The sequence below is a fragment of the Bombus bifarius genome, unplaced genomic scaffold (genome assembly GCF_011952205.1).
Source record: "Bombus bifarius isolate JDL3187 unplaced genomic scaffold, Bbif_JDL3187 scf7180000007968, whole genome shotgun sequence".
NCBI classification, from domain to species: Eukaryota; Metazoa; Arthropoda; class Insecta; order Hymenoptera; family Apidae; genus Bombus; species Bombus bifarius.
Genome location: NW_022884354.1, coordinates 234,231 through 250,216, shown reverse-complemented (window position 1 = coordinate 250,216; position 15,986 = coordinate 234,231). Strand labels below are relative to the sequence as shown.

Genomic DNA, 15,986 nt, shown 5'->3' with positions numbered 1-15,986 from the left:
ACTTTCATTTTTTAATTAATAAAAAATTTTATGTTTAACAGCTTTTGTTAAATATGAAATTTTGGCGATTACACATTGCATTATTAAAAAATAATTATCACTATTATTATTATTTACATGTGTGTAGTAGTTATACATTATATTAGATATCAATATTTTACAACAAATTGTTATAAAAAATTGTATATGGTAAACTTTAGAAACGTATTAGGTCAGATTCTTCAAACTCTATTAAGTCTGGCATATCAGGTTCTGGAGGTCTTTTGTACCATGGGTCTTCCAATTCCCACAAGTCAGGATGTAAGTGTTCCCTACCTGGTGGTGGCCCACATTGTGGGCAAGGTGGATAAGTTTGAACATCAAAGAATTTTTCTAATTGTTCTGGCTCAAAGGGTTCATATTGATAAGGTCTTTGTTGTCTAGGAATAGGAGAAATTTGAGCTTTTATTCTAGATGGACGAGGCATAGCCATGCCACCTTCATCTTCTTCCCAAGAGATATCTCTCTCTTGGTAAATTTCTTCTTCAAAAGGAATATCTAAATCTAATTCATCTGACATATGTTCTGCTGCTGCCATTCTTTCAAATTCTTCTTCCATTCTTTTAGCTGCTTCTCTTGCTTCCATGTCAGCTTTAAATTTTTGCATATATTCACGCGCAGCAATAATATCTGGGTGATCGATAGTATATTCAAGGTCCTCTAACTCAGGGACTCTATAGAAATACCATTATTAGGTGTAATAGCTATAAGAGTTTTATTTAACTGTGCTCTATTTGAAATATTACCGTATAATCTTTTTTTGTGGAGTGGGTTGATGTACAGGGGATATACGAGTAGAATCAAGAACAGTGGTGGGACGACTTTCATCTTCAAGATGAAGAGCATTTCCACCAACATTTGCAACTGCAATAACAAAATCTCTTCTAGCTTGTTGTAATTCTGTTAGTCTATTTTGTACCGCTGCAGATTCAGCAGCATCTTGTTCATCAAGAGTTTCACTATCAATGATGAAATATGTCATGTTATCATTATCAGAAGGAAAAGAATTTTATGAAATCACCTGATCACTTGAATCGAACGATTAGCCACTTGTGATACTATTTTTGATTCAGGATCCACAGGTGGTTGTGATATATTAACAATGGTAGTACGATCTTCGCTCACTATTCCAGGAGGTATCACAATATTACTAATTATTCCTTCACCAATTGGATCAGCCTGAATTATATCAGCATTCATCATTTTAGCTAATTCAGTAGTTTTTCTAGGTAGAGCTTTTGCAGGTAATCTTGGTGTCTTTGGAGTTTTTATGGGAGAAGGTAAACGACTGGCTACAGTTTCAAATTCTCTTCTAGATGGTGAGACTCCTCTTCGAGGAGTTGTAGCTGGTGTTATACGCTGAGTCTTTCTACCTGGTGTTCTTTCCCTGCCCATCCTAATTTGAAGTAATTTTATACATAATAATTTTATACATTAAATATATGGTAATGGAAATTGCAGAATTAGTTAATTCATTTTTTGTTATATTATTTAATATTTTATGAAATAAATATGATATGAGAAACATAATTCAAATTAAAGAGAGAGGAACTTATTATCCATCTGACAAATATCATGTTGTTTGTTACAATCAAATTTAACTATCATCGCGACCTGGCATCACCTCCTATTGGTGCAGGTGTCCTTTTAGGCGTTCGAACTGATGTAACTGATTCTTGCTTACGTTCATATTCTTCTTTAAATTTCTGAGCATGTTTTACTCTAGCTAGCATTGCTTTAGTCATTCCTGGTTTACTGAAGTCTACTTTTTTTGGCTCAGGTCTAACCATCCGCCTGCGTACTTTGAATGAGTCTCTTTGGTGTCTGGATGCTGCATCTTCTCTTAGTTCGATATCTCTTACAAGTGATGCAGTTCTGGCCTGACGAAGTTGTTCAGTTTTTGTTAACTGAGGCCGTCGACTCATTTTCTCCTTTATAAATTAAAAGTAAAAAATATTAAATATTAATATTAATATCACATTCGTTGTACTTTTTGTACAACGAAAAACACAGAAAAATATTTCCGTTAGAATACTCCGTGTGCAATAACCTGTTGAATAATTTATTTCCTTCTGTTAATAAATGTTACTTTGGTTGATATTTTGAAAAGCGCCTTTTACATCTTCATACTACCAAGTATTTTGTAAGACTAGTAATCGTGATTCATTACGATGCGATTAAAAATTGTCACATATTCAATGTCGATTAATTTAATTGTTTATTAATTACTAAAATTTTTACTATTAATTGGTCGAGACGTCATATAATTTGGCAGGTAGGATAAAAGTTCGTAATAAGAGTTGCTTTTGTTTTTTATGGTATATTCCTGTTGTCTAAAAAACTAAAACTTTTACAAAATACAAAATAATACATATTCGTCTGTGATAATACATAGGAAATAAAAGATAAACTTATCGGAATATGAAGGAAAAGAAAAAATTGAAATAATCCATTTCGTAAGGCAATAATAAAATTTTATGTGCACATATACATATAATTTTATTTAATAACTTGTATGTATATTATATAAATGTGTCGTTATATTAGACGCATATATATATATATATATATATATAGAGAGAGAGAGAGAGAAAGAGAGATAACCATGGATTAACTAATATAGATAATAAAAGCTTTAAATAAAATATAGTAATTGAAGAATAATAGAAGTATTGCCTTCTGAAATATTTGATTTAAATTAATTTAATCGATTGTTGTGGATTTTTCGATATATTTAGTCGATATGAATCGATATGCAGTCGATATGTTAGAAACGTAAGTCCACATGTATATCAATTGAAATTTTTGTTGAAGTTACTTCATCTTCTTTAACAATGCCAACTAGGGCAGAACGCCCTAATTTGATACCTTTTCAGGATACTCAGTATAGTTGGACGGATGATTTGCCAGTATGTAAACAATCTGGTGTGTAAAAGTTCAATAACATAACCTAGAAACGGTCTTGTTTGATGTTTATACCTTCCAAATATTTTATTAGGTGTAGGATTTTCTACGAATATAATTTATCGTGAGGATGGGTATAGACAGGAGGAACATCCATTTGAAGATCGTAGCTTTCACTGTCGCTATGACGATTCAACGTTCCTTTATGGAGTATTTGATGGGCATGAAGGCACAAAAGTTGCAAATTTTGCTATGCAGCGAATGGCTGCAGAGATATTACTTGGACAATTAAATGGTAAATCAACAGATGAAGAAGTTAAAGAGGTTCTTAGGTAATAAAGTAAAGTATAGCTGTAATGAAGATTGTAAGTTATGGCTATTACATTTTTGTAAGAAAAGTAAAGTTGTGGAATATATTAATATAGACAGGCGTTTATAGCTGTGGAAAGAGGATATTTAGATTCTATTGGAGACCTTTTGGCTGAACGGACCAGTTTGCAATTTGATATACCCGATGGATTAAACTCCTATGAAACTTATCAAAAGTTTCCGCATTTGGTTGGTTAAGTATATTATATTATACGAATTTTGAAAATATCAAATATTGTTTACAGCTTAAGATTTTATTAGGTTGATAAGTTAAATGCTTTAAATTGTGAGCTATCAGCAGGAACTAGTGCAGTTGTAGCTCTTATATATCGTGGAAAATTATATGTTGCTAATGTTGGCGACAGTAGAGCTTTATTATGCAAAACAGATGCTAATCAAGTGTTAAGAGTTGTACAACTAAGTGTAGATCATGACTTAAGGAATGAAGATGAATTGTTAAGATTGTCTCATTTAGAATTGGATATTGATTCTATAAGGCAAGGTAATTTTTAAAAACCATATTTAATTTCAATATAATTCTTCAATTTTTGGGGTATTTAATAATAATTTATGTTAAAGGATCTCGTATTGGAAATCAGGAAACTACACGTTGTCTTGGGAACTATCTTGTCAAAGGGGGGTACAGAGAATTTGAAGAATTAGCATCTGCCACAGCAGAACCTGTCATTGCAGAACCAGAAATTCATGGTGGCATAGAACTTGATGACTCCTGTAAATTTTTATTGCTTATGTCTCGTGGTCTATATAAATCATTAGAGGAAGTAACTGGAGTTGATCAAGTTAATATAAAATTAATTAATTTTGCAGTCCAAGAGGTGTGAAATAATTATTGATCATACATACAGTAATATATTTTTATTCTCACAAAATAAATTTCAGTTTCAGGTACAGTCCACTTTAACAGGTGTTGCTCAAGCTGTTGTAGATAAAGTTGTAAGAATTCATCATGACATTAATATGAGTAATTTACAAAGTACAGTAACAACTGGTAAACGAGATGATATAACTCTTCTCGTACGAAATTTTAATTTCCCGCTTCCTCATGCATTGAAAAGTCCAACTAATCAATCAGTCAGATTTAACCCAATTGTAGAATCTGCTCAGATTACAACAATGCTAGAGAACGAGTATTCAAGTACAAGCGTTACAGAAGAAAATTCCGATTTTTCAACAACTGAAACTTCATCAACATCAGATATGTATCCTTCTGGTGCAAAATCGACAAACAAAAACTCTAGAATTAAGCCTTATGTTAATTTTTCTGAATACTATGAAAATGTTGAAAAGAGACGGCGAGAAGGAACATTACCAGAAGGTATCAATTTTTGAGAAATATTAAGTGTGCGCTATATCTATAAATTAAAAAATCACATTTATATGTATATATATATATACGTAAATATTACTTTGTCTTTTAAATAAGAATTAGAAATAAATAAATTATTTATTCAAATTGTATGTGTATAACGAGTGATTCGTAAAAACAAATTTCATGATAACAATTATAAGTCTTTGTTGCTCATTTCATTTTTTTTCTATGCAAAAAAGACATTCACGCAAAAATTTTGTAACACAAACATTAAGGTAAAAAACCTTTTCTATGTGCAATGAGCATTAAATGGTATTACAAAATTTTATAAGCTATATAATTTTTACATATAAATTATAAATATTTCGTTGGATTAGATTTAAGTCTTTCAAACGCAGCTTTTTCGAGACATTCTCTATGATCAGGATGAGCAATTTGAATCAATGCATTTGCTCTTTGACGTAACGTTTTACCAAAAAGATTTGCTATACCATGCTCAGTAACTATGTAGTGTGCATGTGCTCTCGTTACCACGATACCACCTCCTATGAAACAGATTTCGATCGTATTTACATGATGACGATATGACTCTTTTGTATTTACAAACTATTATATTAAACAATCATTTTAGTCTAAATAAATGATTGTTTTTCATAAATGGTTGATATAAAATTCGTTTTCATACCAAGTTTGATTACTGGCTGAATTTTACTTTCTCCTTTACTTGTTACTGAAGGGAACGCAATTATGGCTTTTCCTCGACCATCCTGGCCCAATGCCGCACCTCGAGTAAAATCAAGTTGGCCACCAAATCCAGAGTACATTTTACAACCTAAACTATCTGAACATATTTGACCAGTAATATCCATTTCTATACAAGAATTAATAGCTGTCATTTTAGGTTGCTGTAATATTACTCGAGGATCGTTTACGTAATTAATTGCAAGCATTTCTACATAAACGCATAAATACTTTGTTATTTGCAAAATTAAGAAATTTGTATATATTAATAATTTAAAAAAATGACGAGGTACACACCTACAAATGGATTGTTATGTAAGAAGTCATATACTCTTTTCGTACCAATTGCCAGAGAACTGACCGTACGTCCTCTATGCTTTATTTTCATTTTGTTTGAAATATTTCCTCGTTCTGCTAAATCTACCATTGTATCACCAAGTATTTCTGTATGCACTCCCAAGTCTTTATGATTACCAAGAGAACAGAGAATAGCATCAGGTATGTTACCAATCCCAAGTTGTAAGGTTGCTCCATCATCTATTAACCTTTGTGCAATTATCTTGCCAATTTCTTGCTCAATCTCATTTGGTGGAGTACTAGCTACGCATGGTAAAGGACAGTCATATTTGACAGCCCAATCAATATGACTAGAATGAATAGCAGTATCCCCAAATGATCTTGGCATATGTTCATTAACTTGAGCTGAATGAAGAAAAAAGAAATTTTTATTGTTATTCAAATGTAGCAGTTATCTATTGCCAAATGCTTACTAACCAATAATAACTTTGGCTGAACTAATCGCAGCACGCGTACAATCCACGCTTACACCTAAAGAACAAAAACCACGAGCATCTGGGACACTAACTTGGATTAATGCAACATCTGGAATAATTCTCTTCTCGTAAAAAAGTTTTGGTACTTCGTGAAGAAATATTGGAATATAATCTGCTCTGCCTTCATTAACAGCCTCTCTAAGATTAGCACTGATGTAAAAGCTTACAGATCTAAAATGTTCTGAAAGATAATTATATTTTTATGAACATAATAGAGTGTAGCGATTATGTCTAATATTTTAAGTTATAAAATACTGTACTCTCAAATTCAGGACTTCCAAATGGTGCATCACCCTCAAGACCCATATGTATTAATCGTACTCCACGTAAATTATTGCAAACACCATGTTCAGTCATAGCACGTATTAATTCATTAGGCGTTGCTGCACCTCCTTGTATAAAAACAAGATGCTCTGAAATAACATGAATTTAATGTATGTCTAGTCATAAAATAATATTTATATAAACCTGTTTAAGTATGGAAGAAAGATAATCATACAATATTAAATACCTGAATTGATAATTTTCACTGCATCTTCTACGCAAACCCATCGTGGACATCGTTTTAAAGGTTGTAAAGGTTCTCGTATATGCCTCACGCCACACATATTAAAGGGTTTTGTCGGTAAAATTTTGTTAAATGTTGATTCCAAATTTCGACGAAAATTAAGTCCAAACATTTTGATAAAAGAAAATATATGAGACGTCAAAAAATATATAAACGATTAAAATTTGCTAAAGCTTGTTGATGCAGTAGAGTATATACGGCAATTACGTCGAAATTTGGATGACACATAATCTAAAGAATTTCTTTAATCTTAAATGTCAGTTTACGTCAAATCACATTAGATCCGTTACCATCTCCACGATTAGTATTTGAATGTCGGATTTATCGGTATTCGATTTTTCAATTTTCTCGATATACATTCAAACAAACATTTTCGTTTTATGCTTTATTCAGTACAGATGGAAATAATTACAACGAAATAATATATATTCTATATTTATTTTATTTTTAATTTATTGTTTCAAATGTTATGTACTCTCAATTACAATAACGTTAATTTACACAGGAACGTTTTCAAATTTCGTGTAAAAATTATTCGTTATTATTATATACTATCTTGGTTCTCATCAACCACATTTCGATTGTACTTTTAAAGTTAAATACCCGGTTAAAGTAAAAGCTTTTTTATTCCTATTTCTTAGACGAATGTTTTTGACTTGTCTAAAATGAAAGTCTTTACATAAATATTCACAATGCAATTCGCTATAACGTGATGTTGAAATTCTATTTTTGATACTTCTTTTCTTAAGTTCATTTTACCGTTCTTTTAACAAGATGACATAAATTTAAAAAATCATGATGTAATTTATCATAACTTTCGTCGATGCATACAAATGTTTATGCTTATGAGAAACACCTATCACGAAATGCTATTAAAACAAATCCTTCGAATATTGTTTTCAATCTGCTTATGGCGCTGGCATCACTTTTAAACGTGCAAATGCCGCTTTTTCTAACGCTTCTCTGTGATCGGGATGGGCGATTTGAATTAGTTCATATGATCGTTGTTGAAGACTTTTACCGAATAAACTGGCAATTCCATATTCCGTGACCACGTATCGTGCAACTGCTCTGTTTGTAACAACACCAGCACCTTACAACGAACAACAAAAGTAGAGGTCTTGGTCGAAACAAGAATACTTAATAATAATAATTACATACCTGACTTTAAGACGGGTTGAATTTTACTTTCACCCTTCGAGGTAACTGATTGTAATGCAATGATAGGCTTTCCTTGACGGTCTTCGCTAAGAGCGGCACCCATAATGAAATCTAATTGTCCTCCGAATCCAGAATACATCCTAGTTCCAATGCTATCAGAGCAAATTTGACCAGTAATATCAACTTCTATACACGAATTAATAGCCGTCATATTCGGTTGTTTGGCTACTATTTTTGGATCGTTCACGTAATCCACTGCCAACATTTCTATAAAATCCATCAAGTGGTATGTTTGTCCATGTTCATTACAAAAAGAAGACAGTATAAAATATACCTACCTATAAAGGGATTATTGTTCATAAAATCGTACAACTTCTCTGATCCAACACAGAACGAACCGACGATTCTACCTTTGTGCATTGTTTTGCGATTATTCGTTATACATCCCTTTTTCACTAACTCTACTACACCATCGCTAAACATTTCACTATGAATTCCAAGATTTTGGTGACTCGTCAGAAGCGACAGAACCGCGTCTGGTATGCTTCCGATACCCATTTGCAATGTGGCCCCGTCTATTACTAAATTTTCGGCGATATATTTACCGATTTGTTGTTCCTCTTTCGACGGCGGTTTCACGGGATGCACCGGAAGTGGTTTGTGATGCTCTACAGCGAAATCCAAATGGCTGACATGAATTATAGCATCGCCAAATGTTCTTGGCATATATTTGTTCACTAAAGCTGTAGATAACGAAGAAGAAGAATTAATCATAGGACAATTCTAGTATGTCGAGTGAGTTTGAGAAGATTCGAAAATTTACCTACGATGCGTGTAGAATTGCTCACAGCAGATCGTACACAATCTACGCTAGTACCAAGTGAGCAATATCCATGGTGATCAGGTGGAGTAACGTGGATAAGGGCAATATCTGGTTTTATATATCCTTCATTAAATACTCGTGGGATCTCATGCAAGAAAATTGGAATGCAGTCGGCGTGACCCGTTTGAACAGCTGGTCTCACGTTGCCTCCAATGAAGAAGCTGATAGATCTGAAATGCTCTGCATACAAAGCGCTATAATATGTAATCAAATATTCTTAACAATATGATTTTTGTTTCGATTTATTATATTGGATCGAATAACGCGAAAGAAATCATAATATCACTTACTTGCATTTTCTGGCTTAGCGAACGATGCCTCACCCTCAAGATGCATGTGAAACAGTCGTACATTTCTCACGTCACATCGGGCACCATATTCAGTCATCGCCCTTAACAGTTCAGTGGGTGTAGCTGCTGCACCTTGGACAAATACGAGTTGATCTGAAAAATATAAAGAGGCTGTATAAAGCCTGCTTGGACTGGAAGTAGTAAACACTTCTAATTCAGTCGCTGCTAAGAGCATACATACATATGTATAAATGTGCATACACGACGTATTCTATTTCAATGTTCTATTCGCTATAGAATACAATTATGCTTCTATAGTACTGTGAATATCTATAGGTGTAAATAATAACATTTATTGTAGTAGTTCAAAGATGACAGTCGTTTGTAAATGATTTATCTAGCATTCTTCCGTCTTGAGAAAAGAGTCATAGTTATCCTGATAAAAATTTGCTATCGTAATTTATGTAAATTGAACATCATATGGGCTTACTGTGTACGTATATTTTGATTATGTAATAACTTCCGGGTTATAAATAGGAATGATATTGATAAGTATTTTTTCAAATTTTGATAATACAATTTTTTATTCTATGCAATTTATAGATGATCAAGATTTTATAAATGAAAACTAGATCCGCAAGTACAATAGATGAAATTTGATCTATGCGTAATTGCGCGCTTCATCAAAACTAATAATGTTCGCCGATCAAAATGCATATTTGCTTGATGAATATGCGTGTCGAGGTCATCATTTTATATGATGTTCTATACTTGACAATTGTAACTCTATAAACAAGCGTATTAACTATTAATATTAACAGGCTACATATGATATGTATATGGTATTATATATACAGTGGTTAAAGAAGATATTTACACATACCCTTTGCTTTCAATGACGCTTTTTTTATCAGATTCTTCATTTTATTTCCATAATATCAAATTTTTAGTCGCATGAACGTATGTAAATGCTATAATAAATACAATGGATAAATTATTTTTTATACTACTTTTTATAACTGCTGTATAAAGTTCTTGTAAAGGTAAATAACAGGAAATGTCGGATAAGAAATTATGTTGAAGTGAAAATTCCAGAGAAACTCCAGAGAAATTCCAGCTTTAGAACAACATAAATAATGATAATGAAGTTATATTCTCATTATACCGAACTATAGGTCGAATCAATTTTAAGTGATAAAAGTTATTGACTAACTGCCGCTAATATAGCAAAAATGCTTATAAGTTATTCAATTTTAAGTTATAATAATAATGTTTAAATATTAAAGATCTCATTATTGTAACATATTTTCGTATATTACATTTCAATTTTATTTCGTACAATATCTGAATTGCATAAATATTCGCAGTCTACGTATAACATCCCACCCTTGCAAGGTTCCGCGCCGAATGACGGCTCTACGCTGCCCTAGGTGATCATAGGCCGACACGTCGAGGAGGATCTGGATCTCCTCAGACTTGCACGACGGCCCAGGGGATAGCGTTGAGAGGGATGGTCCCTTTCAATGCCCGAACTAACCAAGGAACGACTGCCTCAGACAGGAGAAGACGCAGGAGTGCTCCGGCAGTAATTCGAAAGAGATCCCGGGGCATCCCACCTGAGCGTCAGGCGGTCCACCTTGGGGTTTTAGTCGGTAAAGTCCGACACTACCCTGCCGCTTCCCAGAAGAGCGGGAGGGGGGGTGTCTATGACGATTTCCCCACGTATAAAAAAAAAAAGAAAGAGAAAGAAGTCTACGTATAACATATACATATGTACATATGTATGTAGTATGTACATCACATAAAAATCATGTTTTTCATTTTTCATACTGTAATTTTGATGACGTTCCATAAAATAATAAAGCTTTCAATGTGGGAATGTTTAATTACAATCGATTGATTAATCGATAGAATCGTTGAAAATTTCTGATCGGTAATGAATGTAAAACATGAGCTCTGTCTCTTTCTATCTCTCTCCCTATATAATCTGACAGCTATCAAATACGTCAGTATTAATCTGCTTAGATGACCCTTGAAACGCTGGTATGAAGCGTTCGTTGAAGAGTTCGTAAATGAAACATTCATATAAAATTTTAACTTATACTTATACATTAGTCTTAAACATAACAAATATATTACCTTCTTATATTAAGACGGTATAATTTGAGCATAAACAACCTTTTGGAAAAAGGATTGAATTTAAAAAAGAATATTCGCAGTTGATTTTAATGTATGTAATGTATGTAATTTGGTGTTGTAAATCTTATAATCCATTATAAGAATAATATTTTGAAGAAATGTTTTATATACAAACACGAATATGACAACCAATAAGAGCATAAGAGTAATAGATAATTACTAAAGTCGATGTGTTATTTAGACATGAGATAATGTTTAAATTTATAACCTGATAAAACGAACCTGATAAAATCACTAGTAATGTAAAAGATTTCAGATAAGAATAAAACTCGACATAATTTGGTATAAATTACTATTTACTTAAACAGAAAGATAAGATTAAGATCAGTATTGAAAATTTGCTTTGACATTTACTCTTCTTCGGAAACAAATATATAAATCTGAAAAATACATTCTTTTTTTTATAGATAAAATAAACAAATAATTATGTCAAAAAAATCATTGACATTTGGATTTACTCTTACAATACTTTGAGGTTAGTTTTCGAAAAGTATAATTTTTTCATTAAACAATATGGCTTTAAAAAGGGAATTAAATAATGAAACAAAATATCTAATGTATTAACGTACACGTAATGTATTACGAGGAATAGTAATTACCAGAATCTAATTCTGCTTTCTCGATCGCTTCATCGGCAGTTTTGAGCCAGCACGGTTCCTTGTCTAATATTGGCATAGAGGGTTCGTTCACGTACGTAAAATAGGTCTTCTTCGATGTTTGGGAACAGCACAAACGAGACGTAGTCGTCATCGTTTTAAGACTTTTAGATAGATTGACTATTCGTTTAAGAGCCGCCATGGTTCAGTATAGTATTTTCCTGTCAGTGAAGCACGAGTACACAGTGTCGATTGGAACAACGATAGAAACTTATTTCTATAGATCGATTATACAATGATATACAAAATTTGAGTACTTAAAAAAATAATGTTAAAAAATCTCTTAGAACATTAGCTTCAACGAATCGACCTTTTTAGATTCACGTATATATCCTCGAACCAGCCGCCACCGTGTCTCACTGCACACTCGCACTTTCTCGGCGCGAAATTATTGCTGTCAGGTCCGCAACTAAAAGCAGTACCATTATGTATACATAATGAATTGGGTCAAGACTAGAAATACACAAATTTTATAACATCTTGTCTAATTAAAAATGGACACTATATCTTTTATCAAAATATATGAAGAAATTTTAAATAACATGTTTACGACAAATTTTTTCTGCCAGATAGTTTTATGGATTTTATATTTGTAATACTTATTGAAATGTATTTGTTAAAATGTTACTCATTTGAAAAATTGAAGTATATAAATAAAAGATCCAGAATTAAAATAAGAAAAATGTATATAAAACTCTTTCTGTCTCTCTTTAATACTAATCTTTCTGAGATGAATTATTAAATATTAAGATTTCCATTAAAGTATTCATAATTGAATAAACCGCTATAACATGTAGCGAATAGTACATAATCCAAAGAATGTACATATATCTAATAAAAGTTTACGATCTTTCTTCACAAATATCGCTTAATATTTTTTTTATGGTATATTTATTTATAACACATATTTTTACAAGTTTTGTTATTAATAAATATTCACTGAATTACTTAGTATAAGCCACGTGATCGCACGTGCCATTGCTTCTATCTTTGTCAGATACTTGCTATTTATTATACCTATCAATTTATCAAAGTAAAATTCATTTAAATGGAAAATTTCCTCATTTAAAAGTCCTCATAATTAATAAAAAATTTGTTCTTTACTCGTGTTGATGTATTTGATTAATTTTAGAAAAAATATTGGTAACATTTTAGTTAGTTTACATAGGATTTTTGAAGTTATCCCCACCCTTAATATTTAGTCCGTCTTCCTTCATCGAAATAGTAGCAGCAGTACCTTCTGCTGTTTGACCGACGTAACATACCAAGAAAATTCACTCGTCAAAATGTATTCGAAAAGTATTGGGGAACGTCAAGCCACTAAGGAACATGTTTTAGCTATTTCAAGAGATTTTATTTCACAGCCACGGCTTAGTAAGTAAATACGTTTATTTTACCAAAATCCAGAAATAGAAAATTTTGCGAAACGCAAAGTGTTCGACGTAAACTGGGCGTAGCAGCAGATCGATTTGCCAGTAGTCAGCTGATTCTGAATATGTTTGGATTTTAATTACAATAAATGAGAAAAAATGATTCAGATGCATAAGAATATTTTGAATGACCATGTATTTAACTTTAGTAGATTAATTCGAAATTGAAACAAGTTCTTTATGCGTGTCGAGATGTGTATCATGTGACTATACATACAAGCACAGATATAATAATTCAACAAAATTTTTGTATAATATATATCAACTCTATACGAAATACACATTTGTTTAAATGAGATTTCGTACTGAACACTAGATCTTCATTATATTTGAAATATATATGTGAAATGTACTAAACTAAAAAAATAATAAGTTCTTTTTTTATTTTTACAGCATACAAAACTGTGTCAGGTGTAAATGGGCCATTGGTAATATTGGATGAAGTTAAATTCCCAAAGTTTGCAGAAATTGTTCAATTGAAGCTTGCTGATGGATCCATGAGATCTGGTCAAGTATTGGAAGTATCTGGGTCTAAAGCTGTTGTTCAGGTATTTGAGGGTACTTCTGGCATTGATGCAAAAAATACTCATTGTGAATTTACTGGTGACACTCTTCGGACCCCTGTGTCCGAAGATATGCTGGGCCGTGTCTTTAATGGATCTGGAAAACCAATTGACAAAGGCCCTCCTATTCTTGCGGAAGATTTCTTGGACATTGAAGGTCAACCAATTAATCCATGGTCACGTATCTATCCTAAAGAAATGATTCAAACTGGCATCTCTGCTATTGATGTTATGAATTCTATTGCTCGTGGACAGAAGATCCCTATTTTTTCTGCCGCAGGTTTACCACACAATGAGGTATTTAAATTTATACTACTATATAATTATACATTATATAAATTTAGTTATTATATATATGAAGTTGAAGTTATTACAACTGATATAATTGAACTTTATACAGATTGCTGCACAAATTTGTCGTCAAGCTGGTCTTGTAAAATTACCTGGGAAGTCAGTTTTAGACTCTCATGAAGACAACTTTGCTATTGTATTCGCTGCTATGGGTGTGAACATGGAAACTGCTCGTTTCTTCAAGCAAGATTTCGAAGAGAATGGTTCTATGGAGAATGTATGCCTCTTCTTGAATTTGGCTAATGATCCTACTATTGAAAGAATCATTACTCCACGTCTGGCTCTGACTGCAGCTGAATTTTTGGCTTATCAATGCGAAAAACATGTTTTAGTCATACTTACTGATATGTCCTCTTATGCAGAGGCTCTACGAGAAGTATCAGCTGCTCGTGAAGAAGTTCCGGGACGACGTGGTTTTCCCGGTTACATGTATACAGATTTAGCAACTATATATGAACGAGCTGGTAGAGTAGAAGGTCGTAATGGTTCCATCACTCAGATTCCAATTCTAACTATGCCAAACGACGATATTACTCACCCTATTCCTGATTTAACTGGATATATTACTGAGGGACAAATATATGTTGATCGTCAACTTCATAATAGACAAATTTATCCACCTGTTAATGTACTTCCTTCATTGTCTCGTCTTATGAAATCCGCTATTGGTGAAGGGTGGACGCGAAAAGATCACTCTGACGTGTCTAATCAATTGGTAAGTTTTATACCTTACATATGGTTTTTAGTAAATAAAAATATTACTAATTTTTTAAAATAATTTTATTTTAGTACGCATGTTACGCCATTGGAAAAGATGTACAAGCTATGAAAGCTGTTGTTGGTGAAGAAGCTTTAACACCAGATGATTTACTATATTTAGAGTTCCTTTCAAAGTTCGAGAAGAACTTCATTTCTCAGGGAAGTTACGAAAATCGTACAGTCTTTGAATCACTGGATATTGGTTGGCAATTATTACGTATCTTCCCTAAGGAGATGCTGAAACGAATTCCTACTAACATTCTCGCTGAATTTTATCCAAGAGACTCGCGTCATTAATTTCTCCAATGATTAAATTTTTCCTCTTCTAAATTCCATAAAAAAAGTTGTAAATGAAAAAGATGGAAAAAGGTCTGACCTTTTTATAATTGAATCGAAAAAGAATTAAGTATTTATAAAAATTTCGAAAATACATATTGTTAAAATTACAGTATTTTTGTTAATCAAACCTCAAATAAAATTGAAATTAGTATGTTTTGATAAATTAAATGGCTGGACAATAATGGCAAATATGTATTGGTACAGAACTTAAATCTAAAAGGTCAGAACCCCGTTGTACGATTTAACGTTAACTCTATATCGTTGAAATCAAATTTTAACAATGTATTGTGTTTTGTGCGAATAATCACTTATGAGAAGTGATTGTGTAAAGTGTAATATATTATTCAGTATTAACATAGAAAAAGAAATATGATTGTATAACACTTTATATTTTTCGGTCCTACATTCCAATATCAAGTTGTCATCTGTAGAAATGTTATTACTCAATTAAAAGAAATAAATATTAAATGTTATTTAATGTTGATCGAAATATTCAATCTTTTGCGCACAAGGTTTGCTTAGTCCACACTTTACAAGTATCTTTGTTATTTTAAGATTGTATAAAATACAT

At 32.2% G+C, this 15,986-nt stretch overlaps 5 protein-coding genes across 7 annotated transcripts; 2 read left to right on the top strand and 3 right to left on the bottom strand.

Moving 5' to 3' along the window:
- Positions 1 to 69: 69 nt before the first annotated feature.
- LOC117210127 lies at positions 70 to 2,000 on the bottom strand. Its single transcript, XM_033452847.1, has 4 exons — positions 1,654 to 2,000; positions 1,061 to 1,435; positions 786 to 998; positions 70 to 713 (listed from the first exon to the last, which is right to left on the bottom strand). Exons 1-4 carry the CDS (start codon positions 1,962 to 1,964, stop codon positions 197 to 199), a joined length of 1,416 nt encoding a protein of 471 aa, XP_033308738.1. The 5' UTR covers positions 1,965 to 2,000; the 3' UTR covers positions 70 to 196.
- Positions 2,001 to 2,711: 711 nt separating this feature from the next.
- LOC117210117 (TGF-beta-activated kinase 1 and MAP3K7-binding protein 1-like) lies at positions 2,712 to 4,841 on the top strand. Of its 2 annotated transcripts, none has more exons than XM_033452809.1 (7): positions 2,712 to 2,814; positions 2,885 to 2,964; positions 3,038 to 3,275; positions 3,369 to 3,501; positions 3,574 to 3,814; positions 3,892 to 4,148; positions 4,213 to 4,841. In XM_033452809.1, the coding sequence occupies exons 1-7, from the start codon at positions 2,783 to 2,785 to the stop codon at positions 4,660 to 4,662; spliced, it is 1,431 nt and encodes a 476-aa protein (XP_033308700.1). In that variant the 5' UTR covers positions 2,712 to 2,782; the 3' UTR covers positions 4,663 to 4,841. The 2 variants fall into 2 exon arrangements, with proteins under 2 accessions (XP_033308700.1, XP_033308711.1); XM_033452820.1 differs by having other exon boundaries at positions 2,764 to 2,814; positions 2,890 to 2,964.
- A 122-nt stretch (positions 4,842 to 4,963) lies between these two features.
- On the bottom strand, positions 4,964 to 7,092 carry LOC117210122 (4-hydroxybutyrate coenzyme A transferase-like). Its single transcript, XM_033452834.1, has 6 exons — positions 6,728 to 7,092; positions 6,477 to 6,629; positions 6,158 to 6,397; positions 5,681 to 6,085; positions 5,328 to 5,594; positions 4,964 to 5,187 (listed from the first exon to the last, which is right to left on the bottom strand). Exons 1-6 carry the CDS (start codon positions 6,894 to 6,896, stop codon positions 4,997 to 4,999), a joined length of 1,425 nt encoding a protein of 474 aa, XP_033308725.1. The 5' UTR covers positions 6,897 to 7,092; the 3' UTR covers positions 4,964 to 4,996.
- Positions 7,093 to 7,210: 118 nt separating this feature from the next.
- On the bottom strand, positions 7,211 to 12,271 carry LOC117210108 (4-hydroxybutyrate coenzyme A transferase-like). 2 transcript variants are annotated; one of them, XM_033452787.1, is made up of 6 exons: positions 11,917 to 12,271; positions 9,119 to 9,271; positions 8,769 to 9,008; positions 8,284 to 8,688; positions 7,946 to 8,212; positions 7,211 to 7,877 (listed from the first exon to the last, which is right to left on the bottom strand). In XM_033452787.1, the coding sequence occupies exons 1-6, from the start codon at positions 12,113 to 12,115 to the stop codon at positions 7,693 to 7,695; spliced, it is 1,449 nt and encodes a 482-aa protein (XP_033308678.1). In that variant the 5' UTR covers positions 12,116 to 12,271; the 3' UTR covers positions 7,211 to 7,692. The 2 variants fall into 2 exon arrangements, with proteins under 2 accessions (XP_033308678.1, XP_033308687.1); XM_033452796.1 differs by lacking the exon at positions 11,917 to 12,271 and adding an exon at positions 10,002 to 10,056.
- Positions 12,272 to 13,161: 890 nt separating this feature from the next.
- Positions 13,162 to 15,897, top strand: LOC117210180 (V-type proton ATPase subunit B). The gene is made up of 4 exons (XM_033452943.1): positions 13,162 to 13,347; positions 13,797 to 14,263; positions 14,367 to 15,032; positions 15,107 to 15,897. Exons 1-4 carry the CDS (start codon positions 13,260 to 13,262, stop codon positions 15,371 to 15,373), a joined length of 1,488 nt encoding a protein of 495 aa, XP_033308834.1. The 5' UTR covers positions 13,162 to 13,259; the 3' UTR covers positions 15,374 to 15,897.
- The last annotated feature ends 89 nt before the right edge of the window (positions 15,898 to 15,986 follow it).